Source organism: Mastomys coucha, unplaced genomic scaffold (genome assembly GCF_008632895.1).
Source record: "Mastomys coucha isolate ucsf_1 unplaced genomic scaffold, UCSF_Mcou_1 pScaffold13, whole genome shotgun sequence".
Lineage (NCBI taxonomy): Eukaryota > Metazoa > Chordata > Mammalia > Rodentia > Muridae > Mastomys > Mastomys coucha.
Window position 1 is genome coordinate 3830934 of NW_022196895.1, and position 17866 is coordinate 3848799.

Here is a 17866-nt window from a genome sequence, read left to right on the forward strand (position 1 = left end):
CATAAGACTGTTAAATTGATTGTTGTTTTATATCAAACTTTTATAATACTTATTTTTATTGTTATAATGTTTAATAAATTTTAAAGAATATGACAAAAAAAGATATTATAAGTATTGAAGGGGGGTCTCTGGGAGGAGTTGAGGTACAAAAGGGAAACAAGAATGTGATTTAATTCTATTTACTTAAAATATGTTCTTAAATGTTAACAAATTCAGATAAATTGAAATCATGCAATAAAAGTTAAAAAAAAATCTAGGCTAGCAGTATTCTCAGCACAAACTATAATTACCTTTCATATTTTATAATTTATTACAGATTAACTGATGAATATTGCCATATAGAAGAGTCCTTTAAAAATAAAATAATGAAACTACCGAAAACTGCCGGCAATAATTTGTCATCTTAACAAAAATGGTAGAACATTCTAAAAGTCAAATATTAGGTTAAATATTATTTGTGTAACAACTTCATGAAAACTCTAGAACACCCTAGCTAATGCATGATAAAAGGCAGAGAATGTCAGCTAAGCTGAGAATCTCTCTGCTAGAGGGTCCAGGGATTGAGATCCCATGGGTTACACATCCCAGATGTTGGCCAGAACCTTCCCAGATCAGGAGTAATGGCCCTGACGTCTGTGTGTCACTGTCAAATGTTGGACATCTTCTGTAAAGCATCACACACTTCACAGCTTATTGGAAAAGTGGATACTTTACTTAACCTGGTCCATTCAGAGTCTTTTCTTCTGAGAATTTTGAATTATTATTAGAAGCAATATATAGCTTTGGGTGACTGTACATTCAGGAGAAGCACTGTACAAAGAAAGAAAACCAATCAGCAGAGAAATAATAAAATGGGTCAGATAAGAAAGGGGAAGGAGGACAGGTATGAAAAGATGCTAGAAGCCTTCTCCTGGATTCCTAAGCTTCTCCAAGTTTTTTGCATTGCTTAGAGTATGGCTCTTGCTTTGTATAAATGGGACTTTGAACTATACATCTAAGACTCCCTGCTCTTTGGTTTGTTTCTTGGTTTACACACTGTATTTGTTTTGTTTGGCAGGAGGTAGGGAGTGTGCCTGTGAGTCCCAGCCTGAGTATGGTAGTCAGGAGTTGAACTCATGTCATCAGGCTCGGTGTTGAGAGTCTTTACTGGATGAGACATCTCAGGGGCCCCTCATTTTCGTTTTTGAGACAGGGTCATGCTAAATAGCCTTGGCTGACTTGGAATTCTTTATACAGGACGAGGCTGGCCCTGAGCTGGGAGTATGCTCCTGTGTGCTAAGGCTGTAGGTATGCATCAAGGTGCTCAACTACAGTTCTCAATCTCTAAAGTGGAGACAGTGCTTGTGTCATGAAGTTGGACACAGTGTAGATCAATGAAGTTAGGAATGAAGCACTTAAATTTAAGTGGCTAACCTCAGTGACTGATTGCTATTCTTTCAAAAATAGACTATTCTGAAACATTACACTTTCTTCATATAGATGTCTGCCATTAAGCACTGTTTAGTGGATACTGTTACAGGCTCACCTGACTACACTGTTTATGAGTGTTGTTTCAGGTTCACCTGTCTACACTGTTAGTGGGTTAAAGAGGACACATGAGTCTGTGGACTTTCTCCATGTTAGCCAATCACATGTTGTGAGTGTATACAGACCTCTGTTGCTAACACATACAGCAGAAAAATCACATTGAAGACAAGGCAGTTCTAAGAGTGAGCCTCAGTGCATCTGGGTCCCTTACAGGCTGTTGTTCCCCAGCACTGACACATTCTCTGCTAGGGGTACCCCATCCTTGCTAAGGAAGCCCAAGTCTTCACAGACCCTGCCCTAAAGTTAGGAAAGCAATTGTTAAAAGGAGCCCATCACCCTTCTGGATGATGCTTTTAGATGATGTAGCTGCCTCTGGAGTCACCATAAAGCACTTATTGTTTCATCAGTTTAGACTTGGTGAAGTCCTTTTTGGTCTCATTGGTGTTCTCTTGGAGGTGAATGGTCTGCACTCTTGGGGTGGGGGGTGAATGATCTCATCGGTGGACTGTTGGTGGTAAATGGTCCCATCCATGCACTGTTGGAATGAGCAGATTTTGGTTCACATCTCCCTAAGAAGGCCTGCTTAGGTCACCCTATTCTCATGTAGTTAGAGGGCATCATCTCCTGGGCAGATCTACTTCTTTCTCTCTCAGTCCCTGGACTTCTCTAGGATCAGTTCTCTGAAAACCCAATAGGATCATATGCCTACTGTGATTTAGATGTTTCAGTGGCTTCTCAGAACCCTTGCATATAATCCTGATTCCTCACTGTGGAAGCCCCCCTGTAACTTTAAGAGGACTGTTCTGCCCATCACATGAGCAAAAACCAAGAATGGAAAATTTAACCCATTGTTTTACTCAGACAGACAGCAATTAGGAAGCTGGAGCAAAATCAGTCTTTCACATTACTGTTTTTTGAAGAACCACAGTGAAGGAAATTAATTCAAAGTTCAGTTTTATCCATCTTGCCAGATAGTTCTTATCATTCAAGTTACATGTCAACTCTGGGTACTATGCCTTAGCAATTATATACCTTGTTTTTCAAATCTCTTGCTAGTTCTAGTCTCTCACTAGAACTGGGGCTCACACACTTGGCAAGGCTGGCTAGCCAATGAGTGCCAAGCTTCTTTATGGTGCCACCTCTCTAATGCTGGGCCTGCATCACCATGTCCAGGATTTTTTCATGTTTCATGGCATAAACTTAGATCTTGGTTATGCATCTAACACTTGACTGATAGAAATGACAAATTGTTATATGGTTACTCTTGACAACAAATAGCAATGCATATTTTCCTCTGGTTTCAGTAAAGTTTGTAGCCATAACCTTGGAATATTTTGAAGTAGAACTTGCACTCTCAGAAAGCAGTCAGCTGTATTCTATCATCTGAAGAGTTACTCTGTTAAACAGGAAACTAAAGAACACATACAATTGTCTATAATAAAAATTTATATAGGGACCAGAGATGTAGTTCAGTAGATCATTTGACTAACATATTCAAGGTCCTGGGTTCAATTAGCAACATCTAGAAAAGATGGAGGGAAGGAAGAAAGGAAGAATCTATAGTTATTTTCCCCACAGTAATTATCTATAATGAGGTCTTTACATTTAAAAAATAATGAGAGAAAAACCAAGTCAGTTAATTAAAATCCAAAAAAAAAAAAAAAAAAGCAATGCTATTTAACTAAGTTCTAATTTGAGCTCTCATTTGGCATGAAATAATGGAATAAAAAAATCACTTAAAATAATTTACTAAAACTAACTATGCATTTACTTCTTGACCACAGCCCTGCTTGTGGGTTTGCCCAACATTAGTTGGTCATCATATCCACCAAAGTCATGCCAGGAGTGTTCTTGGCAGCACTCTTACTGACTCCCACTCTGTGGTATATGTAAGAGTCTACAAAAGTTACCTACTAGCAAATTTCTCAGAATGCTGAATACATGCTATAAGAATTTGTAAACGTTGAGTGTGGTTATATATTTTCTAGAATGAACTAGAGAATGATAGTTAAGATAAATAAAAAAATCTTTTGGATCATATTAGAAACTAGTGCCATCGTTTATAAAAAACATCGAATCAACTCACTACTGCATTTAAAATGTTAGAATAACATGGAAACAACCTATCAACACATAGCTCTGTGTGTGAAAATTCCAAAGGCCACCTGAACCACTGATAATGGATAATGCATAAGCCATTTGAATGAATGGCCTATGAATACAGAGTTTAAATGTAACTGTACTGGATGCTGTAGTGTGATACCCAGACAACCAGAGAAAAGAGCAGCTGCCTGGTACAGAGGCTTCTACATGCATTTGTTCTTATTGAGAGGTAGCTGGAGAACTTGGCATTGCAAATTAACATTTTAAAAGAGCCATAATCATTCAAGGAGACCAATAGTCTAATTGTGCAGTAGCTCATCAAATTCTAGGACACAGAATACAGTGATGTTTCTGTGAGATACGAAGAAATATGCTAGCAATGCCACACAAAGAAAATTTCTTTTACTGAATCAGACTTATGGGAAGTTTTGGATGATAATATGAAATAGATAAGGGGTGCTTAGAAAAGTCAGTGATCACACATTCTGCTTTCAAACCAGGATTTTTTAAAAAAAAGTTTTTTATATCTAACAAATCTGGGAAGGGTATGGAAATTAATTTAGTGATACACACACAAGTCAACTTTCAAATGTATCAAGTCAATTTTGCAGGAAAAATTGATACACGTGAATGGATGAATGTAGATGCCTGGTAGCCAGCCATAGGAAGGATGTTCAGTATAGACTCATTATTTTGTGGTGTGAACGGGCAGGTTCACTTGGGTGTGAACGGGCAGGTTCACTTGGGTGTGAATGGGCAGGTTCACTTGGGTGTGAACGGGCAGGTTCAATTGGGTGTGAACGGGCAGGTTCACTTGGGTGTGAACGGGCAGGTTCACTTGGGTCTAGTGCTGCTCACGCTTAGGCTGCATGGGACTCCTCTGGAAACCCCACAGAAATTTGGATTTCAATGTATCAGGTGAGTAAGGCTGAGATTCTACACATATAGCAAATAGCAAATACCAAGGCAATATTGTTTCACTCTGCTGAGTTCCCCAAGGTGAAGAGAAAGTCATGGGCAATCTCAGCAAGCAGCAGAAGCTTATGCAAGGAGAACCAGCTGCCTCCAAGCACAGCAGCCTTGCCCACTTAGCCTAAGCATACGCGTTTTCCTGTTCACAGGATAAGGTCAGAATGCTATCAAAGACCATCAAATAGATTCTTTCAGAGCCTTTCAAACTTCTCTCCTTTCTGAGTCTTTCAAAGGGAGTAATGTGATTTGGGTTGAAGGGGGATGTGGCATGTATTCCAGATCCAATATGTTCATACTTTTTATTTTTATTAGATATTTTCTTTATTTACTTGTAAATTTCTCCTTTCCCAGTTTCCCCTCCAAAAAACAAACCAAGAAACAAACAAAAACAACAAAAACAAACTCCTGTTGCCTCCCCCTCCCCATGCCTGCCACCCCACCCTCTCCCACTTATTGGCCCTGGCATTCCCCTACACTGGGACACAGAACCTTCACAGGGCCGAGGTCCTCTCCTCCTATTGATGATCGAATTTGCCATCCTCTACTATACACATGCTGCCAGAACAATCAGACCCATCAAAGCTTGTAGTTTTTACCATTTTAAAGTAGCATGTTCTCCTTAATTACATTTGATGAGGAATAAATAAAGTAGCCCCAAATGACTGTCTGGTACACATAAAGATTCTGAAAAGCCAAGTTCTCCATCTTCCCATCTGCCCTAAATCCATGTGAAGGAACTGTCTCTGTGTATGTACATGATGTCACAAACTAGAGCATGCTAAATGCACAATCGATGCTTCCTGTGTGGTTTCAGCTTTGTTCAGAAGATTTGCTGCTATCTGGGATTCTCTGTTTCCGCTGAAATCTCTGCTTCCCTGTGGTCAGCATGGTTGGGTGACTTACAGAGAGGCTGGTCTAACACTCATGAGAAACATGCATGCATTTTTTAGCAGGCTCCATGTTGCTTCCAGGCAAATAAGGCTGTTGGCACACTGTGGGAAACATGACACATTGAGCTGCAGAGCACAACCTAAAAACGGATGCTGTTTGAACTTAGACTTCCTTTGATTCAATTAAGAATTTTCCCTTTTTCCTACTTCAGTCAGGGTCTGTGTTGATATCTGTGGGCTGTGTTGCCACCAAAGGCCATGTGGATGTTCATGTCCATGGACTGTTCTGCCACCCAGGACCATGTTGATGTACATAGCCTGTGTAGCCACCGAGGACTATGATAGTTCTTTCACCTAATGCTTGCAGAGGATTGTGTTGATATCTTTGTCTGTACGGTCTGTGTCTGAGGTCCATGGGAATTTCTGATACACAAGACTATGTGCAAGTTTATGATCCATTCTCCTGCTCATAGAAAAGGGCGAGGAAGCTGTTTTTGCCATGGTATTGATGACTGCAAACTCTCAGTTGAGAAAGGGGGACATATAAGGCCTATATGACAACCTCTATCCCCTGTCCTACCCCACTCCGAAAAAGACAAAGCCATTGAAGAAAACTCCTAAAAGTTGTAATAAGGATTCTGAAGTTTGATCCCCATAATTGATGGCTTCTGGTGGAGTGTGGGTGGGGAAAATTTAGTGAGTATATGGGGAAGGAGAAATTAAACTTTCTTCTTCTTCTCCTTCTTCTTCTCATTCTTCTTTTCTTGTTTTTATTCTTGTTCTTCTTCTTCTTGTTCTTGCTCTTGTTCTTGTTCTTCTTCTTCTTTGTTCTTGTTCTTGTTCTTTTTCTTGTTCTTGTTCTTTTTCTTGTTCTTGTTCTTGTTCTTTCTTCTTCTTCTTCTTCTTCTTCTTCTTCTTCTTCTTCTTCTTCTTCTTCTTCTTCTTCTTCTTCTCATTCTCCTTCTCATTCTCCTTCTCCTTCTCCTTCTTCTCCTCCTTCTTCCTCCTCCTCCTCCTCCTCCTCCTCCTTCTCCTTCTCCTTCTTCTTCTCCTCCTTCTTCCTCCTCCTCCTCCTCCTCCTCCTTCTTCTTCTGCTTCTTTTAGTTGTGGGGGGTATCATAAAACAGGGGGAGTAGACCTGGGAAGACTGGGAAGTGAGTGTGATTAGGGTTCATGATATGAAATTCCCAAATAATAAAAATATTAAAATCTTTTTATAATATTAATCCATGTATTTATGGTAGCTGGAAGTGTGGGCCCTTCATAGGAAGTGTTTGTAAAAGTTAGAAATAATAACAACACTTTTCTTCACCTAATGGAATGTTCTCTAAAACTGACTGCATACTTGGATAGAAAGCAAGCCTCAACAGATACAAGAAAATTAAAATAACACCCTGACTCCTATCCTACTGCCATGAGCTAAAAGTTGTATATCCTGAGGCACAAGCAGACATAGTTTGAAGTCAGCATGCTCTATTTAGAGAGTTCCAAGCCAGAGCTTTATAGAGATTTCATCTAAAAATAAATAACAAAACAAACAAATAAATACGTCTGAGGTGGAAAGTGACACCTTGCTTCAACTTCTGACCCCATATCAGTAGGCATGGAGTAATAGACCCTTGCACACCACACACACACACACAGACACAAACACACATATGTGCATGCACGCACACACACACACACACACACACACACACACACACACGGGCACACGCACACACACACACAGAGGCAGAGAGAGAGAGAGAGAGAGAGAGAGAGAGACAGAGACAGAGACAGAGACAGAGACAGAGACAGGGACAGGGACAGGGACAGGGACAGGGACAGGGACAGAGACAGGGACAAAGAACCCTTAGTAAGTACATGGATGATAGTGAAAATAATTAAGCTGAATAGAAGTCAGACAAACAGGACACACCAACTACATGCTGTCTGGACCCAGAGGGAAGAAGAGTCATATCACCTAGGCATACCAGGACACACTGGGATCATTCTCTTGAATTGATGAAAATTTAGTGAAAATTTTGTATGCATATGTGTATGTGTGTATACTATAGGGGTGCACACTTTAAACTTATGAATCCACTTGACAACTATACCTTAATTATGCTATAAAGATCTCTTAAAGTTAAAAAAGTGAAATAACAAAAACATTGGATGCAAACATCATATTAAATGTTAATATAACCTTGCTGACCCCTCCCTGAAGTATTCAAAGAAAAAACAAAAATGAAAAGAAGAGATTTTTGTGTTTCCTTTTTAAGGGCTTGAACTTGTTTACCTGTGTTCTCCTGTATTTCTTTAAGGGAGTTATTCATGTCCTTCTTAAATTCCTCCTGAGTGAGGTAACCCAATCACAAAAGAACACACATGGTGTGCACTCTCTGATAAGTGGATATTAGCCAGAAGCTCAGAATACCCAAAATACAATCCACAACCCACAAGAAACTCAAGAAGAAGGAAGACCAAAGTGTGGATACTTTGATCCTTCTTAGAAGGGGGAACAAAATACCCATCGAAGGAGTTGCAGAGACAAACTATGGAGCAGAGACTGAAGGAAGAACAATCCAGAGACTGCTCTACCTGGGAATCCTTCCCATATTCAATCATCAAATCCAGACACTATTGTGGATGTCAGTAAGTGCTGGCTGACAGGAGCCTAATATAGCTGTCTCCTGAGAGGCTCTGACAGTACCTGACTAATTCAGAAGTAGAGGCTCACAGCCATCCATTGGACTGAGTACAGGGTCCCCAATGAAGGAGCTAGAGAAAGGACCCAAGGAGCTGAAGGGTTTGCAGCCCCTTAGGAAGAACAATAATATGAACTAACTAGTACCCTCAGAGCTCCCAGGGACTAAACTACCAACCAAAGAGTACACATGGTGGGACTAATGGCTCCAGCTGCATATGTAGCAGAGGATGGCCAAGTCGGGCACCAATGGGAGGAGAAGCGCTTGGCCCTATGAAGATTCTATGGCCCGGTGTAGGGGAATGCCAGGGCCAGGAAGTGGGAGAGGGTGGGTTGGTGAGCAGGAGGAGGGGGGAGGAAACAGGTTTTTTTTTGTTGTTGTTTTCAGGTTTGTTTTTTGGTTTTTTGCTTTTTGTTTTTATTTTTATTTATTTTTTATTTTTTTATTTTTTTTGGAGGAGAAACTAGGAAAGGAGATATCATATGACATGTAAATAAAGAAAATATCTAATAAAAAAAGAAGTTACAAATTTAATCAAATTGTGTCTTTTCATTAAAAAAATGAGAAGACACATTAATCAGAGAAAGATCTCTATTTGGTGTGTTTTTAATGGACCTGCCATTTCTACACTAGTGGATAATCCTGACATTCTGGAATATCTGCAATATCAGTAAATTGTTTGAAATAATGCTTAATTAAGAATTTTGATGGAAAGAAAAACACTTAGAATAAACATCAGACATGCAGGCCCTGAGAAGCCCTGCGTGAGCGGTCTCTAAGGAACCTTCCATGACACATCCAAGCACCTTGCTTTTCTTTCCTCCTGCTACGGGTGATTCTGGAGTACTTCTATTGGCTACCTGGCTGCTGCATGACTAGCATCCAGGAGGTGGCCAAGGCAACCCTTTTTGCTCTGTCCAAGTTGAATGCATGGCTCCTGATTTCTTCTGCCAATGGCGTACTTCTGGTTGTATTTTCTGCAGTTTTTTTCAGTTTCCTGCCTTTTCTTGAGTTATACAGCCTCTTTTGCTGACATGGTACAGACATCTACAAAAACAACTGCCATTATCAACACGGGAAAGGCTCAATGCCTTCCATCTACAGAATGCCTTACATCTATGCTCATCGCCTTCAGCTTGATCCCTTTTTCTGCCTTAGTGATGTATTTATTCCTCCTGCCAACCCCCACAATTTCTTTCCCTCCCTGTGCTATTGTCCTCAGGATGAAACTGTACCAATTAGTAACCATCCATGATGTGTCTGACTTCTCATACTTTCAGTCTAATGTCCAACAGACAAGTCTGCATGCTCAACTACAAGGTTTTGGAATGATGCAAGCCCCTAAATCACAGAGGATCCAGCTGAGATGTTCTCATCCCATTACATGAAGGGCAGGGGAGTGATGTATAGACTTAAAGAGTTTCTCTTTGGAGAAGCCTCAGACACAGGATTATTTTTCACTATAACTGAATTATGAAATCCTTGTTGACCTCTTAGCTGATTTTAAACACAAAACCATCTGAAACCCACTCTTCCATTGGTCCCAGAACACCTGGGTATTTTTTTAAAGTTTCATGTCTTCTTTCACAGCTCCTCTTTGTAGTTTATGGGTCTTCAAAGTAAAAATGAAAACATTCCCCAGGTATCACTAAACCATGTGGTAAAAATGACAGGTCTAGCTTATTCGTGACTCCATGTCTCCCTGAACCACCATGCCTCACTATAGAGTTTCTAGACTTACATCATCCAGTTGAAGACACTGCCACCCACTCACTGAACACTCCAGACATGGCTGCTCTGCCCTGAGAGGCACAGTAAGGCACATGTCAAATTATGATGACTGGTTCAAAAACAAGTAATGTATAATTTACAATTTTATTTTTTTCCTTTCTTTTTTTATTGATTTAGGTTTTATTGCATTTTGATGAGAAAAGATACAAAATTTCAATTTATCTGAATTTGTTAACATTTAAAAACATATTTTAAGTAAATAGAATTACATCACATTCTTCTTCCCCTTTTGTACCCCAACTCCTCCCAGAGACCCCCCTTCAATATCTGCAATACCTTTCCTTTTTTTATTTTGTCATATTCCTTAAAATTTATAAAATATTGTAACAATAGAAATGAGTATTATAAATGTTGTTTGATATAAAACAACAATCAATAGAACAGTCTTATGTAGATGCTTGTCTACAACAATACTGAAAATACATACATTTTTCTCAATATAAATTTTAAATAACTCCAAACATATTAAATGTATATTTTAAAATAATACATCGGTACTAGTTTTTTTAAAATGAACATAAATAGATAAAGTCTTTTTGTTTGTTTGTTTGTTTTGTTTTTAGTAGAGCTTAAAATCTTGGCTCTTACTGTGGTGCAAGATCAAAATAAGAACAATTTTTAGACATTGGATTTCATTGTAATAAGGCCGTACTTCAATAACCCTCACATCATGAAATGATTTTACGCCATAGTAGCCAAGCTAAGAGGTGACAGTTCCGCTGTATCAAGGAATGAACTGTAGGCACGATTTTTTGATACAAATTTCTGGCTATGGTCAAAGCTATTTGACTTGAGTGATTGTCTTCATTCTTGGCCCACAGGGACCAGGTTACATTCATTTAAGAAATGGTGTGTGTATTTAGATGGTCTATTCACCAACTGTTTCAATGAACAATGGTTCTGCTTGGAGGGTGGCACAGACATTAGATGAGGGTAAGAATTTGGTTCATTGGCTGTGATGATTTTGAAAAGCATTCATCTCAGAGAAAGAGTAACTTATAAAGTTCTCTTCATCAAAATTGATACAATAATTACAAACATCAAGCAAAGCATTCAGTCTCACTCTTTGTTGTTCTTTTACAAGCCACCTCCCAAGTTAATTGTCTATGTTTCCTTTGGCTGTATAGATTATTTTGAAATATGTAAGCTGTTCTGAAAACCATAGTCTAAAAAAAACATCAAATACACAACCCTACTAATAGAGAGGCTGAGATAGGAGAAGCCTGATTTCAAGACCATTATGTTGTACACAGCAAGACATTGTCAAGTACAAACAAGCAGAAAGTGTATATGGATTGTACAATATTGGACCTATTTCTCCAATTACCAAGTTAACAAGACCACTGGATAATAGCCAACAAATTTCTAATTTCTCATACTTTTGAATTTCAATCGATTAGGATATGTTGGTAATATTAATTTTCATATGAAGAGATATTAAGAAAAAGTAATTGTTACTTCCTGTTATTTTTGTTGATAGAGGTGGAATTATGTTTGTGTGGGTTTGTTGAAAGATTACTTTCTTGCTTTTTCTAGGGTGTAGTTTTGCTCCTTATGTTGGTGTTTTCCATCTATTATCCGTTGTAAGGCTGGATTTATGGAAAGATATTGTGTAAATTTGTCTTTGTCATGGAATATCTTCTTTTCCCCTTCTATGGTAATTGAGAGTTTTGCTGGGTATAGTAGCCTGGGCTGGCATTTGTGTTCTTGTAGGGTCTGTTTGACATCTGCCCAGGATCTTCTAGCTTTCATAGTCTCTGGTGAGAAGTTTGGTGTAATTCTGATAGTCCTGCCTTTATATGTTACTTGCCTTTTTTCCCTTACTGCTTTTAAAATTCTTTCTTTGTTTTGTGTATTTGGTGTTTTGATTATTATATGACAGGAGGAATTTCTTTTCTGGTTGAGTCTATTTGGAGTTCTGTAGGCTTCTTGTATGTTCATGGGCATCTCTTTCTTTAGGTTAGGGAAGTTTTCTTCTACAGTTTTGTTGAAGATATTTACTAGCCCTTCAAGTTGAGAGTCTTCACTCTCTTCTATACCTATTATCCTTAGGTTTGGCATTCTCATTGCGTCCTGGATTTCCTGGATGTTTAGGACCCAGAAAAATCCTGGGTTAGAATATTTTTTCGTTTTGCATTTTTTTTTGACTGCTGTGTCTATGTTTTCTAAGGTGTCTTCTGCCCCTGAGATTCTCTCTTCTATCTCTTGTATTTGGTTGGTGGTGACTATGACTCCTGATCTCTTTCCTACGTTTTCTAACTCCAGGGTTGTCTCTCTTTGTGATTACTTTATTGTTTCTAGTTCCATTTTTTGATTCTGGATGGTTTTGCTCATTTCCCTCACCTGTTTGATTGTGTTTTCCTGTAGTTCTTTAAGGGATTTTTGTGTTTCCTCTTGAAGGGCTTCTAGCTGTTTACCTGTGTTCTCCTGTATTTCTTTGAAGGAGTTATTTATGCCCTTCTTAAAGTCCTATATCATCATCATGAGAAGTTATTTTATACCTGAATCTTGCTTTTCCAGTGTGATGGTGTGTTCAGGACTTGCTATTGTGGGATAACTGGGTTCTGATGATGCCAAGTAACCTTGGTTTCTGTTGCTTATTTTCTTATCCTTGCCTCCCACCATTTGGTTATCTCTATTCCTACCTGCCCTGGCTAAATCTGACTGGGACCTGGTTGTGTCAGAATTCCTCAGAGTAGAGCTGTCTCTGTGATCCTATGATTCTTGGATCCTGTGATCCGAGCCTATTAGAGTGCCTTGGCGTAGAGCTTCCTCTGGGTATTATGGGACTCACTGCAGAGTTTGCACCCAAGGTCTGCTCAGGGCACCAGCCCAAACATACTGGAAGGAACCCATGTCACTGAGCTGATAGAGTTCCTATGTGCCTGTGTCCCACTGGTCCCAGTTACTCCAGGTTGGGACAGAAGTTGTGTCCTCCTTGCCTCTGATCGTATGATCCTGGGCATGTTAGAGCATGCCTGGAAATGGAGCTTCCTCTGGGTGTTGTGGGACTAGCTGTGGAATTTGTCCCCAAGATCTGCTCAGGGCATGGCCCAGACAGACCAGAAGAAACCTGTGACACTGGACTGGCAGAGCTCCTGCATGCCTGGGTCCCCCTGGTCCCAGTTACTCCCGGTGTTGGGACAGATTGTCATATTTTACAATTTTATAATGACTGTATATTTAAAGCTATTTTCGATAAACTGGTCTAAGAGTCATTGCTAAAACCAACTTTACGTACTTTAGTCTTTCCCTATATTGTGACTTCTAGAAAAATTACTATTTTATACATGGGTCGTGTGACATTCTATTTTTGTTTGGTTTTGGCTTTTTGAGATGGGGGAGTGGTAGTGGTTCTCATTTTGTAGCCCAGGTTGGCCTCAAATCATTCTTCTGTCTCAGCTTCCTCAGTCCTGGAACTCCAGGCAGTGCTACCTGCTTGGCTTGGCATTCCATGTCTACTAGACAAGCTTGTTTTTCACACAGCCTTAATGCTGAACACACGAAGGAGAAGGCTCTCATCCTTGCCCCGGAGCTGTACTTCCCATGCCTACTGGCAAGCATTCAGTATTGTGAGGCAAACAGATGGCACTATGCCAGCTAAAGCGGTTGAGAAAACTGTTGTGCACAGGAACTGTCCCTACCATGAATATGACTAGGACAACAGGACAGGTCTGGTGGCTGTGTCAGTACTTGTTATTTTTTCCTCAGTAGCTACAGTAGGAATGTGTGCAGGCTAAGTGGTCACACATTCAGGCTTTGAACGGAGCAGGGCAGAAACAATTACAAAATTAGTCAGGAGGAGAGGTTGGGGAGCAGGTTAGTGCACAGTATTTGCCTAGCATATGTCAGGCCCTGCTTTGCTTTCCAGCCCCACCAAAACAAAACAGAACAGAACAGGAAAATCATCAGGAATGCATCACAAGAGTAAATGAAGTTTATGTGAGTCTAAAGCAGTGGTTGTCAACCTGTGGTTGGTGACCTCTTTGGCAAACCTCTATCTCAAAAATATTTACATTACCACTCATGACAGTAGCAAAATTATAGATGAATGAAGTAGCCAGGAAAATAATGTTATAATGAAAGGTTACCACAACATGAAGAACTGTATTAAAGGGCTGCAGCATTAGGAAGGTTGAAAAACACTGAGCTAAAGTTTTTTTGGTTTTTATTTTTTAGGACAGTTTCTATGTGTTTAATGTGACATAGTGACTGCAGGGACAGAAACACCTGCCTACATCAACATTTCCTTGCCTCATTCTTCAATAGGAACCTTCTTTATTAACTTGAGGCCTGAGGTAATCCTGGAGGCTTCCCTTAACAAAGTAACAAAGTAACTACTAAGCTGCTTATTCTCCCAGCTTCCATGGAGCTGTGCCTACAGGCTTTAAAAGCAAGCAGAGAAGCAAATCACATCTTTCTCCCAAGGCCGTGGGGTCTGCTGCTCTGAGAAGGTTGGAAATGAAGAAGGTCCACTCAACTGCAAACACAGCCACACACTCTACACCTGGTGCGATACCTCCCATGGGAAGGCCATTCTATCATTTTATGTGTTGTTGTTTGTTTAATTTGTGTGTGGTGAATATAAATGTCTTTAAATGTATTATATATATATATAATATATATATATATGTATATGTACATACACACACACACACATACATTTGGGTGTGTGTGTGTGTGAGTGTGTGTGTGTGTGTGTGTGTGCACGCGCACACATGCGTGAGTGGGTGAGCACATGGGCGCACAGGCCTTTGGAGGCTGAGGGCCAATGTCGGGTGTCTTTCTTGTTGACTCTTGCCTTAGTTTTGAAACAGGTCTCTTCCTGAACCTAGAGCTTGTTGATTTGATTAAGATGGCTGACAATAAGCAGATTCAGGGATCTGTCCATTTCTGGCTCCCCAGCATGGGCTTACAGACTTGTGTGTGTGACCATATCCAGCTTTTACATGGGTGCTTGTTGATTTGACTAAGATGGCTCTGGCTCCCCAGCATGGGCTTACAGACTTGTGTGTGCAACCATATCCAGCTTTTACATGGATGCTTTGAGTTGTATTCAAGTCCCAGGACTTTTATGGCAGATACTTAACCAACTGAGACATCTCCCCAGACCCTTTGCTATTATTTAAAAATAATTTGTTGTTCAGTTCCTCAATCCTGTTCTCTTGAGTTATCCTTTGGTAAAAATGACAGGCAGTTAGAAACACAAGTACAAGACTTCTAGAAGTTTCTCTATGAATTCTAAAAACTACCCAGGAAAGACTCCAAGCTCATCATGCCCAGCGTATGTCTTTTCTTTCTCTTTTCTGTCTCCATCATTTTCTGTTTTCTAACACACCTGCAGTATATGGATGACTGAACACAGAGGCAGGATTCATGCTTAAACTGTCAGATCAGACTGCTATAATCTACTGTCTTGCATCAGAAGAAATCTTTAAGAACTCTGTGCATGTCATTATATCAATGGGCCACAACACAAGCACTACAAAATTTGAAATGTTTTGAGCTATATGCCAGACATCTTATGAGGCTATTTAACATTTATAGCTTCATTTTTTAAATGCTGCAGACTTAAAACATGCAGTGCAAGCTTTGTTTGGTTGTGGAACAGATAATTTAAAATCAGGCATCTCTTCTTTGCAAAGTGTGAATGCAATCATATAAAAGGGACAACGTTTATGTCACTCTACAGCAATGAAGTTAACATGCTGATTTTTAAAAATAACTTACTTTTTAAAAATGTTAGTTAAAAGTTACTTTTTATGACAGATTTTTTATTTTTGCTTGAAGAAGCACATGTGTCTAACTTGTGTGCCATAAAACACATTTATAATGAAAAGATTGGCATAGTTAAATGTAAATTGGGTTTAATGTCAGAAACATTGGCATCCCATTTTTTCAAATATAGTAAGCTTGAAGGAAAATTAAAATAATCGACTGAAAATTACTAGTTGGCATTTTAAACCATTATTCTTTCTAAGATGTTTCATGCTGACATATCTAGATCTGAGGAGACAACTAACTGGCTGTTCCTCATTCTTGTCTAACATATCGTGTTTGGGTTTATGTTTTTGACATAAATGCATGTGGCTAATAGGGGCTTAGAATTAATGTAGCAAAAAATAAAATTATCTTATGCAAGGGAACAAGATATAAGAAGAATATTTTTCTTATTTTTTACTGATAGAGATAAATATACTCTAAGAGATTTTCTTATGTTTTATTTTTTGCTTCTTCTATTTTGGGGGGTAGTTGTTCTGCTTTTGTTAGGGTTTCACCACTTTGCCAAGTTTGATCCCAAAATTATGATTCCCCTGCCTCAACTTCTCAAGTACTGGATTTAGACATGTACTACATACCTAGTGCCCTGGGTACTTTTGTATTGATCCCCATCAAAATGCTGTAGGTAGCTCAAATATATAGGTACATTTCAAGGTTATATGAGAAGACTCTCATAAGCATATGTTAGCTAAAAGTGTATCAAATCAGATGCGTAATAAAAACAAAATAATCTATCTTCAGATTGATCCTTTGTTAGGATGCTATAGCTGCCAGCCTTGGTCCAGAGTTCTTCCAGCCACTTCTCTTGCTGTTCATAGATGGCGATAGATGTATCTGCCATTTATTATTTATGTGCTATGTAGACACTGCATCACAGAGACTCATGAATGCTTATCAGTGTTCATAGGCTGGGCAGAGTTCAATGTAGTTCAAATTCAGGAATCATTACTTTACTAAGAACCCACATAGGCTTTGACTAAGGAAACTCCATCTCTATACAGTTTTATAATACAAACCATGATAATGCAGAGTTCAGATGCAGCTGTGACCTGATGAACAGATAGTTATGTGTAAGCAAACATCCCTTTAGCAAAAAGTTGCATTGTGGAGGTGGCACACACATGAACATGCTTTTAACTTTGCATGTGTGGCCAGAGGTTGACATTTATGAAGGCCATAAGTCAACATATTAGCTGGACTGGCTGTTCATTGAGCTCCCAGGATTCTCTTGACTCTCCACATGCTCCAACACCCACTCACTACCACCCCACCCTTACAAGTACCAGACCTGGCCTTTACAGGGGTCCCTGGGATCCAAACTCAGGTCTCTGTGCTTGAACATCTCTTACAGCAAGAAGTTTGCCCACTGAGTCATTTTTTTTAAGTAGAATAATGTTGTTTATGTGTCTTTCCAGCCTACATTTATAAACTAGATCACAAACTATTGAAAGCACGTACCTTTACGGCACCGTTCTCATGCATGGTGATGCAGTTATCGGCATCTTCTGAGAGCTGGTACAAGGCCTGAGCTGTAGCTCGATGCACATTGGTGTCATTTGATTTCAGATAACGTACCAGGGGAGCCACTGCCTTGTGTTCACCGAAGGCCACTCTGTTCCTTCCCCACATACAACATCGTGAGATAGCTTCTGCCAGGTGACGCCTCAACTTGTCATTATTCTGGAAGAAATGAGTGTGTGCTGTAGCCAACCACTCTGTGAGGCCAGATCTATGCACTTCATGCCTGCTACCAACCGAGAGGCCAGAGAGTCTGCATGCACACTCACTGACTCCTTAGGAAGTTCCTTGAAGGAACTAGAATTTTGGCTCTTTTTCTTTTGAATACATATGTACATATATTTAAATATATATTTCTTTATATCATATATACATATATAAGTGTAATATATATGTATATATACATATTATATATGCATTTATTTGTAGAGAGACATGGTGTAGCTCTGATTGACCTTGAGCTCACTATATAGAGCAGGTCGGTATCTAACCTACATGCCTCTGCCTCTTGATTGGTGGGATTAAAGGGCCTAACCTTACTGGGTTTTCTATGAACTGAATGTAATTGGTGCTATCAAAGATGAGACAGGT

At 39.4% G+C, this 17866-nt stretch overlaps 1 protein-coding gene across 3 annotated transcripts in view; it reads right to left on the reverse strand.

The window, feature by feature from the left end:
* Armc4 (armadillo repeat containing 4) overlaps positions 1 to 17866 on the reverse strand; it is a 197158-nt gene that overhangs the window by 31351 nt on the left and 147941 nt on the right. For all 3 annotated transcript variants that reach the window (XM_031364932.1, XM_031364933.1, XM_031364934.1), the window contains one exon: positions 17216 to 17437. In XM_031364932.1, the coding sequence (XP_031220792.1) occupies positions 17216 to 17437 (222 nt within the window). The remainder of the gene's footprint in view (positions 1 to 17215; positions 17438 to 17866) is intronic.